The sequence below is a fragment of the Heloderma suspectum genome, chromosome 13 (assembly GCF_057233095.1).
Source record: "Heloderma suspectum isolate Gila_16-S chromosome 13, 16-S_ref, whole genome shotgun sequence".
NCBI lineage: Eukaryota > Metazoa > Chordata > Lepidosauria > Squamata > Helodermatidae > Heloderma > Heloderma suspectum.
The window spans coordinates 25,938,637-25,965,609 of NC_139470.1; the positions used below are offsets into that span (position 1 = coordinate 25,938,637).

Sequence of the window (26,973 nt, forward strand, 5' to 3'; positions counted from 1 at the left end):
TGACATCACCAAGCCACTGTTCGGGCTTCTTTCCGCGCCCCTCCTACTGATCTTTCCGTCAGATGCGTCTGTGCAGGAAGTTCTCCGCTCGTTTGTTTTCCTTGAGGGGCTTGCGTAGTCTTTTGTACACGTATCCAGAAGGAATTCTTGTAAGTCAAAACCGTCAGATTTGCTATTGGGCTTTCATTCGGGCACTTTTCTCACAAGCGGGATCAGTAAGCCCAGTCCATGGCTACACACTCCTCCCAGCATCCGAGAGCGCCGTTTGCTGCGAAAGAAATGGGGGTCTTTTGTCAAGAGCAGCCCCGGATTGGAAACCCATACCTGGAAGATGCTTTCCTTCAGCGTTGCCTGAAATCACATCTACCCGCCAAGGTCTGTCTTCGGTATATTAAGCTGGATGCTGTTATTGGGAATAATGCAGGGGCCCGATCTCTCTGTTTTGCTTTGTGAAATGTAACGAGCATATGTTGTGTAAGGGGAGCCAAAGGTAGATATCTTACAATCTTAAGAGATATTGTAGTGTATGTGTATTGTGTATTTATGTTGTTGTTGTGTTTTGTTTTTCTTTTTTTTTAAAAAAATCAAAAATATTTTTTTGAAAAATCTCTTTGAAAAAGAGAGCCAGCGTGGTGTGGTGGCGAGAGTGTTGGACTAGGACCCGGGAGATCCGAGTTCTAGTCCCCACTCGGCCATGGAAGCTCACTGGGTGACTTTGGGCCAGTCACAGACTCTCAGCCCAACCCACCTCACAGGGTGGTTGTTGTGAGGATAAAATGGAGAGGAGGAGGATAATGTAAGCCACCTTGGGTTCCTTGCAAGAGGAAAAAAGGCGGGGTATAAATGCAATAAATAAATAAATAATAAAAAGAGGGTATGTAAGAATAGGTGTGATATTGTATGTAAAGATCTTTAGTCTGGATATCATCATAAACTCCTACACCAATGCTAAGAATTTAACGCTACGAGGCTGCGATCCAGTCCCCACTTACCTGGAAGTAAATCCCATTGAACGCAGTGGGCTTTACTTCTGCGTCGACATGTCCAGGACGGCACTGTTACGGCCATGTGAATCAGGGGAAGTTGTTGTACCTTATGTAAGTTTTCCCTGGACGTTACAGTACACAGTGTGCGGCGTGTGCGGCCGACCCACCTCGCTCCCCCTGGTCCCGAGGCAGCGGGACTTACCCAGCCACGTTCCAGAAGGAGACTGGCTTCCTCTAACCACAGAGAGCTGGAGAAGATTAAGAATTGGTTGTCCCTTCGACCCTACACCATAAAACCATGCCTCACCTTGCGCCCTTGATCAAGGAGCAGAGTGCGCTAGGAGGGAGCGGATGCAGCCCAGGCAGCCAGAAAGCAAGAGAGAGCGCCAAGCTGGAGTAGCAGCGCGAGATTCCGTTTTGCTAGGGATATATTTTCCCTTGGGCTCGGTGGAGGAACGAACCCCTCCATACTTTTTGTTCCCCCATGCTTTTTCCCGTTCCTCCTTTTTGTACATAGAAGCAGAAGCTGGATATCTGTAGAAACTCAGAGTTGGGATACCTTCCCAAGGCCCCCTCCCTCCATTATTACATAATGCTGAAAGTTCTACTGTGTTAGACCCTACAATTCCCTGACCTCCACTGATTTACAAGCCCCAAACATTATTATTTTATTTATGTATTATATTTACAACAGTTTATATACTGCTCCATATCTAAACAGATTCTGGAGCTAGCTGTAAGCATGTGAAATGGGAGAATGTGTAGTACATGGGATCTTATTATTCATGCATGTACATTTACATCTTTATATACTACTAGAGACTGCTTCCCTCTCTGCTAGAGACCTAGGGAAGGGGGCTAAATGCTGAAGAAAAAGACAACTCTAGCAACTTGCATTAGCTCTGTGCAGCAGCTGTGAACTTTTGTCTCACTTAAGTGCAGCCTGAGCACCCTACCACCATAAAACGTAGTGTATTTCCTAATGCAGGGGTTCCAGTTGAAGAAATTCCTCTAAGTTAGAGGTAAAGGCAATGTTCTCAATGAGAAAAGGTGGGTGGAAATTAAGCATGGGAAGTCAATTTCTCCCACTTCCAAGTGATAAAGGAAGCTGTTATGCCCAACACATTTTTAGCGGACTATGAACTTAGAACAAAACAAGAGGTTTGGAACCATGTTTGGAAAGAAACTGCTGTTTGGGAAGGCACAGGGACACAGAGAATGCCTGGTATGGGGCCCTGTGAGCAACGTAGGGTGCTGGCTGCCTTCCTAGAGATCTGATATGGGAACAGTGGAGATCTGTTGTTGTTTTAAGCTGTCCCGACACCCATGCTTAACCTGTATGAGCATATAAATGAACACATTTCAAAATGCCAAAAAAAATTCTAATGACTTCCTTCCAAAGGAAACCAAACCTTCCAACTGCTTGGAGAAGTGGGAACTTCTAACCGCTTGGAGAAATGGGTTAAACATAACAGAATATCGAATATTAAAAACGTGGTTGTTCAGGCAGGCATTTGGGGTGGGTTAGGGTATTTTAGAAAATGTCTTTATTGTAGAATTTTATTGTTTAAAACTGTTTTATTATATGCTGTACATTGCCCAGAGTGGCTGGGTGACCAGCCAGATGGGCGATTAATAAATTTAATAAATAAATAAATAAATGTTATTTAAAGGACTGCCTACACCTGCATGAGCCTGCTCAACCATTAAGACCAGCAGTAGGGGTGGCTACTCTGGCTCACCAACAAAACCTATTAGGCTGGCAGTGCACCCTGAAAGGCGAGTTAAAAATCTTTTAAATAAATAAACAAAAGAAAATGGAATATCTGATTGATTGATTGATAGAAATTGGACACCACGATTAATGCAGTTCCATTGGCAGAGGCGTTCAGAGCACCATCTGATCCAGTATTATTGGATGAGTTTCAGTTATTGAGGCCTGAGGATGTGGACAAGGTGCTTGGCCAAGTCCGGTCAACTACTTCTGTGCTCGACCCTTGCCCTTCATGGCTTATTACATCAAACAAGGAGGGGATGCTGGCTGGGTCCAGGAGGTTGTAAATTCCTTCTTGAGAGAGGGAGTGGTTCTGGCTTCTTTAAATGAGGCGGTAATCAGACCACTCCTGAAAAAGCCTAACCTGGACCCGGAGGACGTTAACAATTATAGGCCAGTGGCCAACATCCCTCCTTCATTGATCACTGCCTTGTTGTGGCGAAGGGGCTTGCGTAACTCAGTGAAGCCATAACTATGCCATGCAGGGCCACCCAAGCTCATGGCGGAGAGTTCTGACAAAATGTGGTCTGCTGGAGAAGGAAATGGCAACCCACTCCAGTAACCTGCCAAGAAAACCCCATGGAACATATCACAAGGCTAAAAGATATGATGCTGGAAGATGAGCCCCTCAGGTCGGAAGGTGTCCAATATACTACTGGGGAAGAGCAGAGGGAATTTCCAAGTAGCACCAGAAAGAGTGAAGCAGCTGGGCCAAAGCCGAAAGGACACTCAGCTGTGGATGTGTCTGGTGGTGAAAAGAAAATCCAATGCTATAAAGAACAATATTGTTTAGGAACCTGGAATGTCAGATCAATGAATCAAGGTAAGCTGGAGGTGGTCAAACATGAGATGGCAAGATTGAACATCGACATCTTGGGAATCAGCGAACTAAAATGGGCAAGCATGGGCGAATTTAATTCAGGTGACCATCATATCTACGACTGTGGGCAAGAATCCCTTAGAAGAAATGGAGTAACACTCATAGTCAACAAAAGGGTGGGAAAAGCAGTACTGGGGTACAATCTCAAAAAGGATAGAATGATCTCAATACGAATCCAAGGCAAACCATTCAACATCACAGTAATTCAAGTCTATGCCCCAACCACTGAGGCCGAAGAAGCTGAGGTTGATCGGTTTTATGAAGACCTACAACACTTTCTAGAACTAACACCAAAAAAGATGTCCTCTTCATCATAGGGGATTGGAATGCTAAAGTAGGAAGTCAAGAAATCACCAGGATAACAGGCAAGCATAGCCTTGGTGTACAAAATGAAGCAGGACAAAGGCTAATCGAGTTTTGCCAAGAGAACACACTGATCATAGCAAACACTCTTTTCCAACAGCTCAAGAGGCGACTCTACACATGGACATCACCAGATGGTCAATATGGAAATCAGATTGATTATGTCCTTTGCAGCCAAAGATGGAGAAGCTCTATACAGTCAGTAAAAACAAGACCTGGAGCTGACTGTGGCTCAGATCATGAGCTTCTTATCACAAAATTTCGGCTTAAATTGAAGAATGTAGGGAAAACCACTAAACCATTCAGGTATGACCTAAATCATATCCCTTATGAATATACAGTGGAGGTGAGGAATAGATTTAAGGGATTAGACCTGATAGACAGAGTGCCTGAGGAACTATGGACAGAGGTCCGTAACAGTGTTCAGGAGGCAGCAACTCAATCCATCCCAAAGAAAAAGAAATGCAAGAAAGCCAAGTGGCTGTCTGATGAGGCTTTACAAGTAGCTGAGGAAAGAAGGGAAGCGAAAAGCAAGGGAGAAAGGGGAAGATATATCCAAGTGAATGCAGATTTCCAAAGAATAGCAAGGAGAGACAAGAAGGCCTTCTTAAATGAACAATGCAAAGAAATTGAGGAAAACTAGAACGGAAAAGACCTTTTCAAGAAAATCGGAGATCTCAAGGGAATGTTTTGTGCAAAGACAGGCATGATAAAGGACAAAGAAGGCAGATGAGATTAAGAAGAGGTGGAAAGAATACACAGAAGAACTATACAGGAAAGATCTGAATGTCCCTGATAGCCATGAGAGTGCGGTCATTGAACGTGAGCTGGACATCCTAGAGAGTGAAGTCAAATGGGCCTTAGAAAGCATTAGTAACAACAAAGCTAGTGGAGATGACAGTATTCCAGCTGAGCTATTTAAAATCCTAAAAGATGATGCTGTTAAAGTGCTGCACTCAATATGCCAGCAAATTTGGAACACTCAACAGTGGCCACAAGACTGGAAAAGGTCAGTTTACATTCCAATTCCAAAGAAGGGCAATGCCAAAGAGTGTTCAAACTACCGTACAATTGTGCTCATTTCACATGCCAGCAAGGTGATGCTCCAAATCCTACAAGCTAGGCTTCAGCAGTGTGTGAACCGAGAACTACCAGAAGTACAAGCTGGGTCTAGAAGAGGCAGATCAAATCGCCAACATTCACTGGATCATGGGGAAAGCAAGACAATTCCAGAAAAGATCTATTTCTGCTTCATTGACTACGCTAAAGCCTTTGATTGTGTGGATCACAACAAACTGTGGCAAATTCTGAAAGAGATGGGAGTACCAGACCACCTTACCTGTCTCCTGAGAAACCTGTATGAGGGTCAAGAAGCAACAGTAAGAACTGGACATGGAACAACCGATTGGTTCAAAATTGGGAAAGGAGTACGACAAGGCTGCATATTGTTGCCCTGCTTATTTAACTTATATGCAGAGTACATCACGAGAAACGCCGGGTTGGATGAATCACAGGTCGGAATTAAGATTGCCGGGAGAATTATCAACAACCTCCGATACACAGACGATACCACCCTAATGGCAGAAAGCGAAGAGGATCTAAAGAGCCTCTTGTTGAGGGTGGAAGTGGAGAGTGCAAAAGCTGGTTTGAAACTCAACATTAAAAAAACTAAGATCATGGCATCTGGCCCCATCACTTCCTGGCATTTAGAAGGGGAAGAAATGGAAGCAGTGACACATTTTTTCTTGGGCTCCAAGATTACCGCAGATGGTGACTGTAGCCATGAAATTAAAAGACGCTTGCTCCTTGGGAGGAGAGCTATGGCAAACCTAGACAGCATAGTAAGAAGCAGAGACATCACCTTGCCGACAAAGGTCCGTATAATCAAAGCTGTGGTTTTCCCAGTAGTAACGTATGGCTGTGAGAGCTGGACTATAAGAAAGGCTGAGCGCCGAAGAATTGATGCGTTCGAATTGTGGTGCTGGAGAAGAACCTTAGAACTCAGTCAATCCTGAAGGAAATCAACCCTGAGTGCTCATTGGAAGGACAGATACTGAAGCTGAAGCTCAAATATTTTGGCCACCCAATGCGAAGAGAAAACTCCCTGGAAAACACCCTGATGCTGGGAAAGATTGAAGGTAAAAGGAGAAGAGGACAGCAGAGGATGAGATGGCTAGATAGCATCACCGATGCAATGAATATGAACTTGAGCACACTCCGGGAGAGAGCGGAAGACAGGACTGCCTGGCGTGCTGTGGTCCACGGGGTCACGAAGAGTCGGACACGACTTAACGACTGAACAACAATGGCCAACATCCCTTTCCTGGGCAAGGTGCTTGAGCAGGTGGTTGCAGGACAGCTCCAGGCACTCTTGAATGAAACGGATAATCTAGATCCATTTCAGTCGGGCTTCAGGTCTGGTTTTGGAATGGAAACTGCCTTGGTTGCCCTGCGGGATGACGTCTGCTGGGAGAGGAACAAGGAGTGCGACTCTGTTGATTCTCCTGGACCTCTCAGCGGCTTTTGATACCATCAACCATGATATCCTTCTGGATAGGTTGTCTGGGTTGGGAGTTGGAGGCACTGCAATGCAGTGGTTCCACTCCTACTTGGATGGCCGATTCCAGAAGGTGGTGCTGGGGAATTATTGCTGTGTGCCATGGCAATCATGCCATGGGGTTCCACAGGGCTCTTTTTTATCCCACATGCTGTTTAACATCTACAACCGCTGGGGGAGGTTATCCGGAGGTGTGGGCTGAAGTGCCATCAATATGCAGATAACACCCCACTCTACCTCTCTTTCTCATCAAACCCAGGTGAGGCAGTGTGTCAGGAGCGCCCTAGCTGCCTGTTACAGTCCCCTCCAATAGCCAACTCAAGACACAGACAACGAGGATTCTTTCCAAGGCTTTATTCCTTTACTACTTAATGACTCTTTCAGATACTAATCACCAGCTACTAAGCAAGGAAGTGCACTGGGGTAGTTAGCAGAGTAGGCTAAGCTCCAGGTAAGGCAGTTGGTCCCCGTTTGAAGGAGAAGAGCGGGAAGACTCTGAACTTATGGGCTATGGAGAGATCCTCCCTCTTACCCTTGGGTCCTCGGGATGCGACCGTTGTTTTAGCATCGAACAGGCAGAGCGCCTCCTCTCGGCGCCCTCCATCTGGCACCGTTCCCTGCGTCTGCACCGAGCATCCAGCAAAACCCCCTCCCCCGCTCTCTCACTGCCAGGGTCACTCTCTCTCTCAAGAATGCAGGCAGGAGGAATCTCCCTGCCGCTGTGCCTGTGAGAGATGAACAAGCTCCTCTCCCACGGGTTGTTGCTCTTCCTCAGAATCAGAACTGCTCTGGGGCTCTATGGGCTCAGTTTCCACCCTGACACAGTGGCTGTTCTGAATCAGGGCCTGGGCACGGTAATGGACTGGATGAGGGCCAATAAACTGAAACTCAATCCAGACAAGATGGAGGTACTGTTAGTGGGTGGTTCGTCTGCCCGGCTAGGTGATATTCATCCTGTTCTGGAGGGGGCTGCGCTCCCCCTAAAGGATCAGGTTTGTCGTTTGGGGGTGCTCTTGGATCCAGAACTGTCACTTCAGCCACAGGTGAACTCAGTGGCACGGAGCACTTTTTATTATCTTAGGCTGGAATACCAAGTACGCCCTTATCTCGACAGAGATAGCCTAGCTACAGTTATCCATGCTCTGATAACTTCTTGTCTGGATTACTGCAATGCATTATACGTGGGGCTGCCTTTGAAAACGGTCTGGAAACTTCAGCTAGTCCAAAATAGGGCAGCAAGGTTGTTAACAGGGACTGTTAAAAGCCTTAAGAAGAGAAGACTGAGGGGTGATATGATAGCGCTGTTCAAGTACTTGAAAGAGTACTTGTTACAGAGAGGAAGTCTAGGATCTCTTCTCGATCATCCCAGAGTGCAGGACACGGAATCATGGGCTTAAGTGACAGGAAGCCAGATTCCGGCTGAATATCAGGAAAAACTTCCTGACTGTTAGAGCAATACGATGATGGAACCAATTCCCTAGGGAGGTGGTGGGCTCTCCCACACTGGAGGCATTCAAGATGGGGCTGGACAGCCATCTGTCAGGGATGCTCTGACTTTGATTCCTGCATTGAGCAAGGGGTTGGACTCGATGGCCTTGTAGGCCCCTTCCAACCCTACTATTCTATGATTCTATGATTATTCTGGCCTACGAGCTCATATTACACCAGTACTTTTCCAGCTGCACTGGCTGCCAGTCCATTTCTGGACCCAATTCAAAGTGCTGGTATTAACATTCAAAGACCTTAACGGCTTGGGGCCAGGTTATCTGAAGGATCACCTCCTCCCATATGTGCCTGCCCGGACCTTAAGATCGTCCTCAGCGGCCCTTCTCCATGAGTCTCCGCCAAAAGAAGTGAGGTGGGCGGCTACTAGGAGAAGGGCCTTTTCTGCTGTGGCACCCCGGCTGTGGAATGCGCTCCCTAGTGAGGTTCGCCTGGCACCTACATTGTATTCTTTCCAGTGCCAGGTGGAACCCAGGCATTTTATTTTTATTTTCCCAGGCATTTTAGCATTTTAGCTTTCTAGTCTTTTAGCTTTGCTGTTTTAAATCTGTATTTTAAATCTCTGCATTGCTGCTAGGTTTTATTCTGGTTTTATTCTGGTTGTGTTGTTATATTGTGGTTTTAATGCTTTTATATTTTATATTGTTTTACCGTGTGCTTGTTGGTTTTAATTTTTGTGAACCGCTCAGAGAGCTTCAGCTATTGGGCGGTATAGAAATGAAATAAATAAATAAGTCTGCACCTCCAGCCCTGCAGTGTTCTTCTGTTCTTAGCTACTTTGCTTATAACTTTATTTAAAAAGCAGGTTATAAATATGATGAGAGAAATAAGAATAGGGCCGTCAAACAAGTTTCAGGCTTATGCACGTACTGGAAGCTAGTCTTAGGAAAGGTCTTCAGATGTATTCAAGACCAACAAGAACTAGGACTAGGTAGATGTTACAGAGCAAACAAGGAAGAATTCCATAGCCCCTTAAACATAGCTGTCTTTGTCACTCCCAAATAATAGTTTCTGGTTCCTGCTTCCCCTTCCTATCCCTACATTGAACATAAAGCTGTTTGGTGGGAGATTCAGGACAGATAAAAGGAGGTACTTCTTGACACAGGTGCATAGTTAAACTGTGGAATTCGCTACCACAAGATGTGGTGATAGCCACCAGTCTGAATGGCTTTAAAAGGAGATTAGACAAATTCATGTAGGATCAGGTTATCAATGGCTACTAGTCATGATGGCTATATATACCCTCCAGCATTGGAGGCAGTATGCCCATGTATGCCAGTTGCTGGGGAACATGGGCAGGACGGTGCTGTTGCACTTGTGTTCTGCTTGTGGGTTTCCCATGGGCAGCTGGTTGGCCACTGTGTGAACAGAATGCTGGACAAGATGGTCTCTTGGTCTGATCCAGCATGGGTCTTCTTATGTTCTTAACATTTGTTCTCCTTCGTTATAGGTGTTTGCTGAGGTGAGTGTGGACCTTGAGAGGTTTGGGGCTCGTGTGAAGGATGAAATTGACATCCTGGGCCGTGAGTGTGAGTTAAATCCTCCCAGACTACAACAATTTGATGCTTGGGGGCAGCGTGTGGACCACATCATCACCTGTCCTGCCTGGAAGAGGATGAAGGAGATCTCAGCTGAGGAGGGGTTGATTGCTGAGGCTTATGAGAGGAGATACTCTAATTGGAGGTAAATGTATTAATTCTGTTGCTATCTTCAGTCTCAGAGGTAGCCAGGCATCAGGGCCAGTATCCCTGAACGTGTCCATAATCTTCAGTACAATTCAAAATCAGATATTCCTCCAGTGAGTTTACCATTTTTCTCACTGTATTCTTGCTGACTTCTCTCTTCAACAAAGATCTTATTCCTTGGTGTAACCAAATTTAGCAAGGCTTAGTGTGTTTCTTCTTCCACAGCCGTGTTTACCAGGTTGCCAAGCTGTACCTATATGCACCCTCTGCTGGTTGTTTCACGTGTCCTTTGGCCATGACTGATGGAGCAGCAAAAGTAATTGAGGTGAGACTCCATTACTCAGTAGGTAGGGCGCTGCATTGCATCACTCTTAAATTAACTGTAAAATCTCCTAGACTAAGACAAAGGTTCAATTAAAAATATAGGAAGCTCTCTTATACCGAGTCAGACCCTTGGTCCATCTAGCCCGGTATTGTCAATATTGATTAGCAGCAGCTCTCCAGTGTTTCAGTCAGGAGTCTTTCCTAGCCCTACCTGGAGATGCTGGGGATTGAACCTGGGACCTTCTACATATCCCCAGTTCTGGAGGCACAAAAAGGTATTCTTAATGGCACTTGTGAAAATCTTGACTCATTTCTGTCATCTCTGTCAAGCTCACTGCCTCCACCATCTTCTAACTGAAGAATTTGGTGGCCACTTAAGCCTTATCTTCATTGCAAACTTATACCAGTTTATACCAGAATCATGGAAATTATAGTTTGGTGAGATGGTGAGAATTCCCCCTCATATCAACAATCAATTCCTTGGAGAAACAGTTATGAAACCCGTTTCATTTTGTAGTTTGGATATGCTCTCAATACTGTTCTTTGAGCAACTGGTGGACCAGCTCTGTGTCTGGACCCACTGGTGCCTGGATCCTGTATCCCATGAGACTGCCACTGAAGAAGGTCCCTACTGTACTGGTTAGCCCAGGCTGGGACCATAGAAACTCAGTACCCCCTGATGGACAGCTGGAGTCTGCCACCTCTTGGATGACACTGTGCTCAAGGAGGCTGCAATGTCAAAGGACCCAGTGCCCCCCGCCCCCGCATTGGGACCACCCCAGCTGTGGGCCACCCCTTGTTACTCACAGAACCGCAGGAGCAGCGATTGTGATGGGGCCCCCTCACCAAAGGCCAGAACTGGCAATGCAGCCCAATGCCTTCCCTCAATCCACCCTGATCAGGAGGAAACAAACACTGGTGCATGCTCTCTATCATGGCTGTGGTGAGTTCCTAGAAGAGGGAGAGCAGCCAACTCCCCTATAAAACCCGTCAGTCCCTACTTGAGAGTTGCTGGTGCAATAGCTCTGTGGGGAAGCTCCCTTGCCTATCCTTACAACCCAGGTACCTCTTCCAAGACTCTGCTGGCTTGTCCAGGGTTCCTGGTCAAGTCCCTTCACTTGCTGCCCAGATCCTGTCAGACATTTCCCAGGCTGGCCTCAGTCTCCCACCCAGTACCATAAGAACATTTAGAAAAGCTGGATCAGACGAAATGCAGGATCAGATGAAGGATCCATCTAGTCCAGCAGCATTCTGTTCGCACAGTGGCCAACCAGCTGCCTGTGGGAAACTCAGAAGCTGTTCCCCAGCAACTGGTTATATAGGCATATTGCCTCTGACACTGGAGGTAGCATATAGTCAGGACTAGTAGCCATCTCCTCCATGAATTTAGCCATTCTCCTTTTAAAGCCATCCATCACAATACCTTGTGGTAGTGAATTCCATAGTTTAACTATGCACTGTGTGAAGATGTCCTTCCTTTTATCTGTCCTGAATTTGCTTCTACTTTTGTCATCCAATATCACACAGCCCTTGAAATTAGGCATCCCATTTTGGCCCTGAGACCTGTAGCAGGGACTATTTCATACTTCTAAGAAAATCTATTTTTTTCCTTCTGTTGCTTTCCTGCAACTCCAACAGTCACTGGGTGTCCCCAAGCCTCTGGAGGAAGTCTATGCTCACTTGATATCACGTGACCCCAGAAAGTTCTGGACCTCTGGCCAGTGGATGACTGAACGCAAAGGGGGCTCTGATGTTGGTAAGTGTGCCCCAAAATGGGAAGACCAGACTTCTCCCTGCTCTTTCCAAAATACAAAATGTCTCAGCCAGTGAAACATGATTTGGGTGGGTCCTTATTTATTCTACCATCTGCTTTTATAGATTGTAAGGTTGTCTTTTATGGGATTTTTTCATACATAATTTCTTCATTTCTACCTTTGGATGTTGTTCTATTTGTGTATGGAGCTTTGTATATATGTTTATCAATGAATAAGAAATACATAAACAAATTATTAGAATTATGTATTGCATTTCTATACCACCCCATAGCCGAAGCTCTATGGGCGGTTTAAAAAGATTTTAAAAACATGAAAATACGGTATGCAAAGTTTAAAAACCATTTACATGAAACACACAAATGAACAGCATACACGGAGACAACGTGCTACACTGGAGGCGTTCAAGACGAGGCTGGACAGCCACCTGTCAGGGATGCTGTGACTTGGATTCCTGCATTGAGCAGGGGTTGGACTCAATGGTCTTGTAGGCCCCTTCCAACCCTACTATTGTATGATTCTGTGATATCTAAAAACAGCTTTGAGCTGTCAGCCATAACTATAAGACAGATCCAAATAATGTTGTACCCAAAAAAGAAGGAGCAGCGAGGGAGACAGGAGCAGGCAAAGGGAACATCACATCCTGTTCCATTTGGACTACACACGCGCACATGCACCAGTCTGCCACAGTGCTAATTGACATCAACTGCCCTGTGGAAAGAAGATCAGCTGCTGGCTCCAAGTTTCTGTCCCAGAGACCAGACAGCCCCTGGTTCCTCAGCAACCACCATGGCATCATTAATGCTGGTCAGGATGCAGCCAGTCTTGTGGAACGCACACATTCTAGCTGCCACGTTTTCTCAGTGCTTTGTACACTGGAACTTAAGTTTGCTTGGATGCCGTTCTGTTTTCCCTCTATAGCGAGTGTTGCTTCTGCAGCTTGGAGCCGGTTCTGCTCCTTTATGAAGGAAGATCCCCAGCGACAAAGACCCTGTGTTCTTTTCTTGCAGCTAGTGGCACGGAGACAGTGGCCCAGGAGCAACCTGATGGCACCTACAATCTCCATGGATTGAAATGGTTCACGTCTGCCACGGATTCAGATATGACTCTGACGCTGGCGAGGGTCGTGGCTGCTGATGGGCAGATAGAACAGGTCAGATTCCCAGCAGAGCCAATGGGAGGGGAAGGAGCAGCATGTAAGCAGCAGTACATTCCAGTTCCATTCTCCTTGTTGGTGTTATTGCCCATCAGTATTTCTCATGTGAGCGTCCCTTCGGCTGCAGGGCTCCAAAGGCCTGTCTCTGTTCTACCTGGAAGTGCGTGATAAGGAAGGGAAGCTGAATGGGATTGAAATACAGCGGTTGAAAGACAAGCTGGGCACAAGGCAGCTGCCAACTGCTGAGCTGCTCCTAGCTGGAGCCAGGGCACACCGGGTAAGTGAAACGAGGCATTGAGGAAGAGCCAAGGTTGTATAGTGGTTAGAGTGCTGGACTGGGACTGGGGAGAGCTGGGCTCAGGTCCCCACTCGGCGACTTTAGGTCGGTCGCCGACTGTCAGCCTAACCCATCTCACAGGGTGGTTGTGAGGATAAAATGGCAAGGAGGATTATGTACGTTGTCTTGGGCTCCTTGGAGGAAAAGGCGGGATACAAATGAAGGCAACAAGTAATAATAAATATAAGATATTGGGCCCCAAAGCTCAATATCTGCTCCCCAGCTCAGTGAGACAGGCAAGGAAAGTGTTCTTGGGTAGGGTTGGTCTCTGTGAAATTTGTGCATAAATGGAAAAGCCATGCTGGAGATGACATCTAGTGGTCAATGCAGCACACATGGAAATGTCCGCTTCCTGAAATATTTTAGCAGAAGAGAGCATGGAACTTGTGAGCAAGGCCCGGTGAAATACTCTGGAAACTTGGGACAGGCTGAACAGGCCCCTTTGGTGTGTTGTAATGAAGGGGTGTGTCTTCAGCATCCCTCACAGCTGCTCAGAATTTCCCTACCGTTTGTCCTCTGTGGGCCCTGCTGTGAGCAGCCATCTGTTCTTCGGGCTTCATGCCCTCCTTGCTTCTGTTACACAAGCACTTGTCAAATGTTTTTTTCCATCAACGGTTTATTTCATTTCATAATAATCCATTGTTACTGGGCAGACTTGTCATACATAATCTTTAGCAGAAATTGCGTAGTCCCATCTTTCAGCTTTAGAAACCACAAGTCCAAGGGCAGCAGCTAATGCCAACAATGTGCCAGCTCAAAATACGTTGCGCTAGCAGGAATATCTGCTCGCACAACAGGAAACTAGTGCTTGCTGGCACAGCTTAAGAGACTAGCAGAAACCACCACTTCTGGAATGGGACAGGCCCGTGGAGCACCCCATTCTGGTGTCCTCCAGATGTTTTGGACTACAAGTCCCAGCATTTCTTATCCTTGGTCATGCTGGCTGGGGCTAATGGGAGTTGAAGGCCAAAACATCTGGAGGGCACCAGGTTGGGGAAGGCTGCCCCAGAGAGGAGAGGGAGCAAAGAGGTTCCCTGTTACCCAACTACTATTTATTAGTTAATTATGCTTTTTGTCTGCCCAATAACAAAAGTTCTCTGTGTGGATTACATGGTACAGGACAATCCATCTTAGTGTTTTCAGATTTTGCTCTTGCTTCTCGACACTTCCAGATCTCTCCAGTGGGCCGGGGTGTGGCTTCCATTGCCAATATGCTGACCATCACTAGGCTCCATAACGCCATCTCTGCAGTTGCGGGCATGAGGAGGTGATTCCCACTCTGTTTCGTGCGATGTACTGGACAGGATCCAAGGGGCCCCTGGGCATAGTTACCGTCATCTGAGTAATGCTGTTAACTAAGGGAGTTGTTAAGCAAAATGAAAGTAGCTTTGAAAAAACAATTTTGAAAAGGCAGCTTAGAATCTCCTGGCTTCCAAATCGTGGTAGCTTTTCAGAAGAAGTTATATAACTGCTTGTTTAAAAGGAAAGCCTTTGTTTTGTTTCTGTCCAGTGCCCGCTCCAGGCTTTTGAGGGTCCTTGGGCAAGGCACCCTCAACGGGCCCCCTTCTTCAGCGAGCCGACCTTTGCACTGCCATTGTTACCAGCTGCTGTTGCTCCTCATCCACTTTCTCATCATTGCTACCGCTGCTTGCTCAATAGGCAGAGAGCCAGTGAGCAAGGAGGCAGGGGCATCTATCTACTGCTCCCCCTTCTCACTACCGCTACTGTCTGGGTCAGAACGAGAGGCAGGTGAACAAGCAGGTTGCAGTGGTGAAGAGGAGGAGCAACTCTAGGGGGCTTTGGTCAGTGGGCCCCTGCAGGGGTGTGGGCCTTTGGCAGGTGCCCAACCATGCCACCTTTAATGTCTTTTTGCAAAACAAACAAAAACTGCTTGTGGGCCAACCTTACCTACCTTGAGCAAAAGGCAGATGTGAGTGGGAATTGCCTAGATACTGGAGTTTGACTAGAAAGTTTATATGAAACACCGTTTTTACCTGGAGGAGCCATAAATAATGAGGTGGGAGGATGATTCTAGTATATCAGATATTTGAGCAGTGAGTTCTGTACCCTTCTGCTGTAGGACATTGTAGATTGACTCCTATGATAGTCAGCAAAGAGCATAATTTATGTGTAACAAGGGCATGACATGAGAGCACAGAAAGCATGCCCTGGTGAGTAGCTAAAAAAACAAAACACTAATCCTTGTGGACTGGCTTTGCTTCTATCCCCAGAGTGATCCACAAGGCACGGGATTATGCTACGAAGAGGGAGGCCTTTGGAAAAACCCTTAAGGATCACCTGTTGCATATGCAGACTTTGGCACGGATGGAGGCGAGTATGGCCAAGTCTGGCCTTGACCATTAAGGGGAAGTGTCTGGCAAAGATTCTAGCACTTCTCCCACTGTTGTTAGGAATAAGAATTTTCTTTCTTTCTTTCTTTCTTTGTAAAAAGTCACCTCTCCATAGGACAGCCTCCTGGGAATTCAGCCTTTAGAAATACGGCCAAACTGCCTCATATGAAATTGACCATGGACATTAGATTGGTATAGGGTTGTAGCGATGACTGTGAGAGCTGTGAAATGGCCCACTATGAACTCACTAAAGGGCTGCAGACAAGCTGCTGTCGCTCAGCCTTATGTGTGTCTGCTCCGCAACCCCAAAACACACACACACACACACACACACAACAGGTATATAATACTGGCCTAATCTACAGGGGTATTGCAAGGATGATTGAGACAATAGGAAACACTCCGAACATTAAAAATGTTTCATGTAAATGCCATGGCGTACAGCAGAGGTGGGGAGCATCCCGAGGGCTGAATTCCATTTTGGCCTCATTTCAGTGGTTGTGCGCACATATTTGGGGATCAAATGCACAAAGGGACGACGACTACAACAACTACTTCAGTGGAGCCGAAAGTGAAAGGGATGGAGCCAAAAATACAAAAAATAAAATGCCAGGATATTGTAGCTTAAAGCTCTTCCTGCCAGTAACTAAGCCTTAGGAGAGGCATTTCAGCCTTTCAGAATGGGGGAAAAAGCTGCACAGACGCTGGGAAACCACCAAACAGTCAGTGGTTGGGGGAAGGGGTGGGGCCAAGGGAAGGGGGCGTAGCCTTCTGGGGAACCTCAGGGGCCTGGATTGGCCCGTGGGCCTGAGGTTCCCTACCTCTGGTTTACAGGAAGAGGGCTGATTTCGAGTGTGGCCAGTAGCCATACTGAAAAAAACAGAACAATTCAGAATGCTTGAGAGAAAAAGTTAGACTCTCTTTTGAAGAAATGCAATGGGTATCATATTTGTAGTTTTGGCATTGGGATTGATTTGATGGGGCCTGTTGGGTTTTCCAGTCTAGTCCTAATTATTGTAAAAACATTTGCATACACACACATGCGCGCGTGTGCAATTATCACAGACTTTCTTGTTTGTGCAGGTGCAAGCCCGAGGAGCATTTCTGCTGCTGCTAGAGATGGGGAGGCTGCTTGGATTGGAGGAAACCAAGATGGCGACCGAACAGGAGCAACTCTTGCTTAGGCTGCTAACATCTGTTGTAAAACTTTACACTGGGAAACAGGTAGTGTTTCAAGGCCTAGAACAGCCTTCCCCACCTGGTGCCCTCCAGATGTGTTGGGCCACAACTCCCATCATTACCAGCCAGCAGTCCAACACAGTTGGAGGGCACCAGGTTGGCCTAGAATTTGATTTCATACTGTGGGTTACTTACTCCATGCAGGGGTGGGCAGAAGGTAGATTTCCACAAGTTTTGGACTTCACCTCCAGAACCCCTGCTGTGAGCTGGGCCAATGGTCAAGAATGATGGGAGCTGAAGCTCAAAACATCTGGGTATCTACTTTCTGCTCATCCCTTACTATACTGTGAAGCATGTGGGGAAGGGTTCATTTAGGAGCTAGATGCTAATGGACAAAAAAAAGGAAGGAACAAAGTTTGTTGTTGTTTAATGGCCGGGTGGTCTTGAAAGAGTAATGTTTGGCCTCCCAGGGTATCATATTCAAGCAATACTCCCACCCACAATAAGAATACCCAATAATAATCCTCTCCATTTTATCCTCACAACAAGCCTGTGAGGTAGGTTGGGCTGAGAGGCAGTAGCTGGCCCAAAGTCACCCAGTGAGTGTCAATGGCCATGTGGGGACTAGAACCCGGATCTCCCATGTCACAGTCCGGTGCTGTAACCACTACACCATGCTGCCTCTCTCTGCATCACACAGGCGGTATGCACATATTTGGGGATCAAACTCACAAAGGGACAACTACTCCAACTTTTTCTTGGCTTTGCTCTTGCCCCAGGGTGGTTCGTCGTTCCACCCAGACCTTCTTCAGTGAAGCTTGCCCTTCTATACAGCTTTACCCCTGTTCCCAGGTACCCAAATCAGGTGCAGACACTGCACAGCGGAATCACGGTCATCTCAAACGCAGACCCAGTCCCCAATAGGCCTGTTGTAGGTGTGTGAACCAGACTTGGAGCGGAGGGAGAAGCTGGCAGAGATGAGCAGGGACCAGGTGCATGATGGATGGATATCCGAGGTTCATGGGAGCACACACACAAAGTAGTTGTATGTTGCAGGTTGTTGCTGTTGTCTCCGAAGGGCTGGAGTGTTTTGGGGGGCAAGGCTTTATGGAAGACACCGGACTGGCGGTTGCTGTACGGGATGCACAGGTCAGGAACCCCCAGAATAATGTTGTCTTTCCTTCACCCGCTCCTTCTTTCGTCAACCTATAGCAGTGCTAGTATAGGCAGAGCAGAGAGAACAAAAGAGGTTCTGCATTAGGGCTCCATTGTTTTTACTCTGTCTTGCTACCATTAGTTTGGATCCTGTTTTCCACAGAGTACTAAGATTGCAATGGAAGTAGTCCAGCTGTCCATATCTGCAATCTTTAATAGATTCCAGAAGGCTAACTGTGTTAGGGCGCAGTCCTATGCATGTTTAGACAAAAAAAGTCCGACTCCTCCCAGCATAGCTGGCTGGGGAATGCTGGGAGTTGTCTAAACATGCATAGGACTGTGCCCTTAGTCTGTTACAGCAGAGAGAGAAAATGCTTAACACACTTTGGAAACTAACAGACTTGCAATAAATATTCGCCTTTGAAAAAACAGCATTGGTACTGTGCGGTTGTACCTGACTCATGCCTAATACCTGGAGTTAAACAGTCCCAGGTATTTTGAGAGTAAATCCAGTTACAAACTACAGGACACAATTTGGAGCTGCTGCTTCTAAGAAGTTCTATACCGACAGCTATTACATTGCTAATTCTGGTCAGAGAAAGAGATCTATATAATTGATCCATTTCCACCTCTGGCTAGTGTCCGTGAAGGAGTACGTGAGTATTTGGACTACAGAGCTTTCATCAGGCAAAATGTTGAAGGTAGATTGCTCTCAGTTACAAAGAGCAATATCTGGGGATAATTGTACATACATGTTACGTGCCTGCTCACAGATCAGATATAAACCGCTGGATCTCTCAGCAGCTTTTGACACCGTTGATCGTGGTGTCTTACTGGATCGGCTCTGCTGGATGGGAGTTGGGGGCACTGTGGCACAGTGGTTCCGCTAACACCTGCAGGGCCGATTCCAGAGGGTGGTATTGGGGGATTCCTGTTCTATCCCATAGCTATTACGCTGTGGGGTGCCACAGGGTTCTATTCTATCCCCCATCCTGTTCAACATCTATATGAAGCCGTTGGGTGAGGTCATTAGGAGTTTTGGGGTGGGGTGTTACCAGTACGCTGATGATACTCAGCTCTATTTCTCCTTGTCGTCCCACTAATGATATAAGGTGGGACCTGAGTGCTCATTGGAAGGACAGATAATGAAGCTGAAGCTCCAATATTTTGGCCACCTAATGTGAAGAGAAAACTCCCTGGAAAAGACCCTGATGCTGGGAAAGACTGAAGGCAGAAGGAGAAGGGGACGGCAGAGGATGAGATGGCTAGATAGCATCACGGATGCAATGAATATGAACTTGAGCACGCTCCGGGAGAGAGCGCAGGACAGGAAGGCCTGGCGTGCTGTGGTCCATGGGGTCACGAAGAGTCGGACACGACTGAACAACAACAACAAATGTTTTAAATAAATAAATAAATGAAAAAACATGCAAAAATAAGGGGGTGCCAACAAAGGAAACAGAGGGTGGGCAGCTGCTGCAGAGAACGCTGCTGGTCACTCTTGCTGTGGCATATGCCACAGTGGGAGAGTGGCTGGTGGGCGTTCCAGAGCACCTGCTGGAGGGGGCAGGCAGCTGCAGCGGGCTGCCCTGGTGGGGGCGGGGTGGAGTGGCGCAGTTCCCCACTTCTCCCACTCTGCTGCCTGATATGGCCGCCTCACCCTGCTTCGTGGGAGGGACAGCCCTGACATCAAGAAAGATTCCTCTGAATGAAAGACGTTTTGTCAGGAGTAACCCTCAGTGTTTCCTACTTTCCTGTCCCATGTCTTCTTTCAACATCGTAGATGTTGGCCTCCCTTTTGCTGTCTCTGGGTGGGAATCCCACTCTTCCTTGCGGGTAATGCACTTGACTTAAATTTATCTGGCTCTGTACCTCTCTCCCAACCAGGTGCTAACAATCTGGGAAGGGACAACAAACATCCTTTCCTTGGATGTTCTCCGCTCTCTTGTCAAGAGCCAAAGAAAAGCGCTGGAAGCATTTTTCTCTGCTGCCCAGGTGAGCTCTCTACAAGTACCAGTTGCTCATTTTTTTCCTTCGGGAGGTCCGGGGGCCACTTTTACCCCCTCAATAACCCTTCCCCTGGCCGCTGTGGGAAAAAAAGATGTTTGCCACCAAAATGCAGTGGCAAACTGCTCCATAGCACCAAAGAGGGCTAAACTTGTTCTCAAGCTAAATTTGACCCTTTTAGCCCTCCGTAGCACTAAAAAATGCCATTTTTAAAATTAATGCTAATTAGAAGCCATTTGCCATGATAGGTTAATGGAACCTCCATCTATAAAGGCATTATACCCAATGAGCAGATTATTTCTTAAATTTATGTACCACCCAACCAGCAGATGCCTCGGGGCGGTTTACAATCCTAAGAATCCTATGCTGTATCAGACCAAAACTCTTTGGAGGCTGGGAGAATACCATCCTGTTACTTTCCCTGTGTTGTTCTCCTTGTGAGCTTCCCAGGAACACATCTGGACACAGAGTATTGAACCAAAGGGAGTTTGGGTTTGATACAGCACAGACAGTTCTTAGGAAGATGATCAGAACATCTCCCTAGTCAGAGCCACGCTTCACATTGCTACATGGCGTACGGTTTTCTATTGAGGCAAAAGTCTGAGCGTGTTGGTAGGTATGTATGTCACTTTCCTTTTTTTTCTTTTAACAAGATTGCGTTAGCATGCTGCGCGGTTGCAAGTTCCTTTGGTCTTTACCTTGGCAACCGGACGACCCCAGTTTAATTATGTCTTTTTGTATTCAGACTGCACTTCCGTGCATGTCAATTTTTCTGAATTGCACTGCCAAGTACACAGAATAGCACTGATTAAAGGTCTCCCAGGCATTAATACGTATCTTTTGCAAGGGTTGCAGAGCTTATGAAGCACAAATGAATTTTCATCATCTCACTGGCTGTATTTGCCACTGGAGATTCAAGACTATACTAGGTTGTAGTCCTACAGCTGGTCACAGGCCAGATGAAGAGCCCAAGGAAACAGCCAGAGTGCTGCTCTTCCAGCAGAGAGGGAGGTCCGTGGGTGAGACGACACCTGCATTGCCCCTGCCGCCACCTGCTCAGGTGTTCCACTGGCGGTGGGTGGCAAAGCAGGACACAAGGCTCCTCATTCCACCAACACATGCACAAAATCGGCTGAAGCTACACCAGCTCTAGGGCTGGGAGAGTTCTTTCCCTCCTATCGAGGTCAATGGGAGAGAAATGAAATAGTCCGTCCCTCCTGCCCTAGCTCCAGAAAGCTTTCAGGGCTACGGATGTGCTGTTTGCTCTGCCAGGGCATCTCCTCCCCTGCCTCCAGGTAAAAGTGATCTGTTAATTAACTTAACATGGCAATTTATTTATTTATAATATTTGCATAGTGTTCCACATCCAAAGATTTCAGAGCTGTGAACAGCAGATAGGATAAAAGAATAAAAACCATGTTAAAATAATTACTATTTTTTAAAAATAAAAAATCGGAGTTCTGATAAACTGATACAAGTCTAATCAGAAGTAAGCTTCATTCAGTGGGACGTACTCCCAGGATTGCCACCTCATCCAGGACATTGTGATTTTCTTGCATTTCATTTTTATCTGTTGATACTGTTTATACCACACTGGGAGCTGGTGTGGTGTGGTGTGGTGGTTGGCGTCTTGGACTGGGACTGGGGAGATCAGAGCTCTAGTCTCCCCTTGGCCATGAAGCTCACTGGGTGACTTTGGGCCAGACACCTGACCACCTCACAGGGTTGCTGCGAGGATAAAATGGAGAGGAGGAGGAGGATCGTATTTGCTGCCTTGGGCTCCTTGGAAGAAAGGCAGGAGGTAAATGTAACATTTTGCGAACCTGGTGTGCTCCAGATGTTTTGGATTTCAACTCCCAGCATGGCCAATGAGAAGACTGAGGGGAGATGTGACAGCGCTCTTCAAGTCCTTGAAAGGTTGGCACAGAGAGGAAGGCCAGGATCTCTGCTCGATCATCCCAGAGTGCAGGACACGGAATCATGGGCTCAAGTGACAGGAAGCCAGATTCCGGCTGAACATCAGGAAAAACGTCCTGTTAGAGCAATACGACAGTGGAACCCATGACCTAGGGAGGTGGTGGGCTCTCCCACACAGGAGGTGTTCAAGACGAGGCTGGACAGCCATCTGTCAGGGATGCTCTGACTTGGATTCCTGCATTGAGCAGGGGGTTGGACGTGATGGCCTTGTAGGCCCCTTCCAACCGTATTGTTCTATGATTCTATGAATAGTCAAGAAAGCTGGGAGTTGTAGCCCCAAACATCTGGAGGGTACCAGGTTGGGGAAGGCTGGCTTATGCCATAAATTAGTCTTTAAGGTGACACAGGACTCTTTCTAGGTTTTGCTGGAGCAGACTAACATGAGTACCTACTCTGTGGGGAAAGAATACAAGGACAAACTTTTCTTCAGCACACATACAGCTGAATATGATGGCTTGGGTTGGCCAGCAGTGCTGTGGGTTTTGAGAAACACACTGAGTTTGTTCTATGGCTGGCTCCCTTGCAGGCCAAGTTGGAGGTGGCTCTCGGCTTCTCTGAACTGGAACCTTCTGTGCAAAGGGTTCACAATGCTCTCCACCAGCTCAGACACTTCACTCAGGAAATGGGCTTAAAGGGGGAATCCGGGATGGAGCTTGCTGCAAGAGATTTTGCCTACACTCTAGCACGGATCTATGGAGGTAACAGAAAAGTTGTGAAAGAATCCCTTTGCCAACTGGTTATTACAAAGTGATTATTAATTGCAGTAAGATGCCTAGAAACATATATGTTCCGGTTGTTCTGTGATGATCTGATTCAGCCCTGTACTAGGAGTCTGTCTAATGATTAAAAAGTGTAAAAAATGCCTTGGAGGTGGTTGATGCAAAGAATGGAGTTGGCCAGCGGGGAGAGGGGTAAGTGGGGGGAAGAAAAATCCAACATCTAGAAATGGATTTTTCCAAAGCCTACTGTTGAGATCAAAAGAAGTCAACAGGCACAAAGCATGCTTTTGTTTCCAGTGCAAATGAAGCCCCGGTCAGAGGCGTTGACTCTCAGGCAAATGCATGAGTTGGGAGCAGGCCTGGCCCACCCCATAGGAAGGCTTCCATGTGACCCGGAGCCCTGACTGCACAAGGCTCCAGAACATGTGGAAAACATCACGCATACCACTGTACATGTGAAGGCAGTGTCCCTGCAGGTATTCACTTTGTACATGCCACCACCAGGGGGTGGGGCTAATTACCTGGCCAGGGCTAGTTGGCACATGTCTGTTCACATTGGTCTGTGCCAAGTAATAACTTATGAATAGGACTGGAGACTCTGGATTCCTCAGTGCAATTGACACAGTAGCTCTGTGCAGGCATTCTTCTCCTCACGTGCTTAGAATTGCACGAGGGGAGATGTCCTCGCTAGCTCCAGCCCCAGCCCTGCACACATTGGAGAGCAGACATCTACAGCGGGGATCCTGCTGTACTCACGTAGGCTCCCCTGACAATTAAAAACCCCGCACAATCAGGGTTCCAAACCACATGGGGGAGCCTACTACTCACATACAGCCCGCTTCCCCGAATCCCCGCTGTAGACATGGAGGACAGCAGGGCTGGAACACATCCTGCTCCCCCCTCAAGTGATGCTGATAGTGCAAATTCCACTAGTATGTATTGAGGCACAGAGCAGGGGGGTAGTGCCACATCAGTGGAGATCAAATGAATGGCGACAAACCTGAATTTATTGGAAAGGTAACAGAAAGGCCAACACATTTCAAGCTGGAATTAAGTTCTTTTCCCCCTATCCAGAAATGTGACTTGAATTCCGACAACCTGGTGGATGCATTTTCTTCTGTTTCTGTGAAGAGCTATGGGCTTTTGTGCCAGTGGGCAATCACCATCTTTGCCATTTCAGAACTATAATATCCAGGCCATCCTCCTTTTGCTCCCAATCTTTGGCACAACCTGTTCCACAACCTCTTTTTATGTTGCTGTTGTATTTTGTATTGTTTTGATCAGGTAAGTCGCCACAAGGAGGTTGTATACGGTATATTTCTATTGCTTTGAGTGGTATAAAGTATATTTATGCTGCTCAATAGGTGATATAAGTATACTTTAAATAAACCTTCTCAGAAATGCTCCTGCCTAGAAATCCGTCCTCCCCTCCCTCTCTTATCCCAAAGCCCGCCCAGCTTTTGCCCTTGTAATCAAGTTTGGCAGAGACAAAAGAGCAAGGAGTCCCGCTCTGTAGGGGAAAGAGTACCAGGTTTTTGGAGTGCTGCTACTTTAGTGCTACTGGGTGCCTGGAGGGGCCAAATATTCTCAAACTAGTCCCTGCACCGCAGAAGCCGCCATGTGCCAGCTCAATTCAGGTGCAACTGGCAGATTGTTCTAGTAGAATAACGTATGAGGATAAAGCAGAACTGTTGATGACCTATGAATTTACTTCCTGCAGGAGTTCTCTTACTGGAACATGCTGTCAGGCCCAATGCATCACCCACAGACATCTCCACCGCTCAGAGGTATTTAACAAGCCAAGTCCTGTCCCTCAAAGCAAGGACTGAGCTGCAGAGAGGTCACGGAATATTCTAACACTGCAACTGCTGGAGGGGGACACTCCTAGAATATTGAACGCCAGTATAGCTGCTGTGAAGGACTGGGCAGAGTGGTTTGGTTGGGACAAACACCTCTGACAAGGTCCAGAGAGAGGAGGGTGGTGTGCTGCAGGGGAGAAAGGAGACCAAGGACAGGAAAATAGCAACTCACCACCTCCTAGTGAGAGGACAGGGCTGTGTGACATTGGTGGGCAGGTGGTGCAGTGAGAGGAAGGCAGCGGAATCTCACATGGCAGTTAAAAATAATCAGCTGAATCTTTGGCAGCAGGTCATCCAGTATTATCCGGTTTTCTAAAGAGACCACACGTAATTGTGTCATTAGACTCCAGAGCAGAATACTAGATGTTGATCTTGGCAGAGGGATGGCATTGATCCCCGAGATGCATAGGAAATGTCCAGGCCTGAGGGGCCACATGCAAACAGTGGGCAGAGCCGCCACCTGATGTGCTGGCCCAGGGCCACACGCATACATACAGCCTGCTTTAACTATTGCCTGTCGTAAGAGTAAAATGGAAGCATCTGCATTCTAAATAGGATTTCCAGTTTTAGTTTAAATTTACATGCATACTAAAGCCTTTGGTGCATCTCCTACAGGTGGTGCCACCAGGACCTCTGCCCTGTTGTCAGAGAAGACCAAGCTGGCTCTTACAATCCTGGAGCAGTTTCCCTGGACAAGACTTTGGTTTATGATGGACATCCAATTCTGGGAGGAAAACTGTAACAGAGAATCAAGCAAGCAAAAGAGATGCTATCCACTATGCTGGAATAACTGAATGGGGCAGAGGCAACGCTAAGTGTATTGTGCAAAAATGGTAATGCTTAACATGAAGTAAGGTAATTAAAAAAATTTTCCCCAGTGCTTCAGACCTGACTGTATCCCACTCTTGCCATTGCCTGGATCTGAATATGTTGGAATGTAGCCACCCTGAGTGCCCTTTTAGTGGAAAAGGAGGATATAAATTCAGTTAATAACTTTTAAAAGTCTGATGTGGTGAGCTGGCTAGTTCTATGGCTGACATGGGCCTGAAGTTCTTTTTTCCAAGCAGATGCTAAAGGAATCTTTTTGGACAACAGTAGTCGCACACGTTGTTGCCTGTGTACTGAGGCTACCCAGAACTGAGTAAACCAAGATCTGCAGCAATAGTATGCTCCACACCACACCTTGGATGTTTAAGTTACAAGTATAGAGGCTCTGGCAATTGATAAGTGAACACAGTTTATTGTCTTGGAATGAGCACCATAGTTTCGTATACTTGGAGAGAAATTTGGTTTTGTAAAGATGAAGAATACAAGGGCTCCACAGCTTTCGTAATTGCTTGGAGCAGCGGCAAATACTTAACCCTACAATAAAATCAAGCCATATTCAGGGTTGCTTCTCTAATTCTTTTTACTCTGTTCTAAATAAAGAATTTTGCTATTGTTAACTGGATTCAGTAGTGTAAGTAGTAATACACATACTCCTGTGCTGGTACTGCTGGCCTTTGAACTGAAACCCATTTCCTTTAACTACATTTTATTTATTTATTTATTTATTTATTATTAAATTTATTAATCGCCCATCTGGCTGGTCACCCAGCCACATCTGTTTAGCCATGCCCCCTCTCCTTAAAGGAGCAGCTAGGCCAAAGATAAAAACCACTGAACTCAAATGTAAACAAGCCAGAGCAAAACTGTTTGCTCAAGAGGCAAAAGTTTTTTAACTGTTTAAGCGGGTATCAGTGACTATTAGCTAAATGAAACTCAAGGTTCAGAGGTAACGTGCCATTAAATCAGGGGTGCGGAACCTCAGGCTGTCCAGGGGTCTTGGCCAAGGAGATCATATTACACCAGTACTTTTCCAGCTGCACTGGCTGCCAGACCATTTCCAAGCCCAATTCAAAGTTCTGGTATTAACATTCAAAGCCCTGAACCATTTGCAGCCAGGTTATCTGAAGGATGGCCTCCTCTCATATGTCCTGCCCAGATCCTAAGATCATCTTCAGGCCTTCTCCATGAGCTCCTGCCAAAGAAAGTGAGGTGGGTGGCTACTAGGAAGAGCTGAACAATCCCAAGATCCTTGGGACAGCTATTGCCTTTGCCCTGCAGGTTGGCTCCCTAGAAGCATCTGGCTACTGTAGAAAACAAGTTGCTGGATTAGTTGGACCCTTGGCCTGATGCAGCAGGGCTTTTCTTACCAGGTGTACTCTCATCGGAGCAATGTGGTAAACCTTTTCCTGGCCCTTCATGCCCAACCACACCCAAGTTTTACAAGAGTCAGCCCACAAATGAATTACATCACGGTTCGGCTGTAAGCACATCTTGATTGTACAAGTTGGGGGCTGTGATAAGCCGAGAGTACTTGAAAAGCAGTGTCGGCAGTAAGCGCATA

General features: G+C 46.7%; 1 protein-coding gene across 2 annotated transcripts; it reads left to right on the forward strand.

Moving 5' to 3' along the window:
* The first annotated feature begins 55 nt into the window (after positions 1 to 55).
* LOC146336216 (acyl-CoA dehydrogenase family member 11-like) lies at positions 56 to 25,464 on the forward strand. Of its 2 annotated transcripts, none has more exons than XM_084819351.1 (14): positions 56 to 375; positions 9,514 to 9,746; positions 9,974 to 10,073; positions 11,711 to 11,828; positions 12,855 to 12,997; positions 13,128 to 13,277; positions 14,510 to 14,604; positions 15,569 to 15,668; positions 16,772 to 16,912; positions 17,924 to 18,016; positions 19,910 to 20,017; positions 22,533 to 22,704; positions 24,446 to 24,512; positions 25,200 to 25,464. In XM_084819351.1, the coding sequence occupies exons 1-14, from the start codon at positions 229 to 231 to the stop codon at positions 25,324 to 25,326; spliced, it is 1,794 nt and encodes a 597-aa protein (XP_084675477.1). In that variant the 5' UTR covers positions 56 to 228; the 3' UTR covers positions 25,327 to 25,464. The 2 variants fall into 2 exon arrangements, with proteins under 2 accessions (XP_084675477.1, XP_084675478.1); XM_084819352.1 differs by having other exon boundaries at positions 56 to 149.
* The last annotated feature ends 1,509 nt before the right edge of the window (positions 25,465 to 26,973 follow it).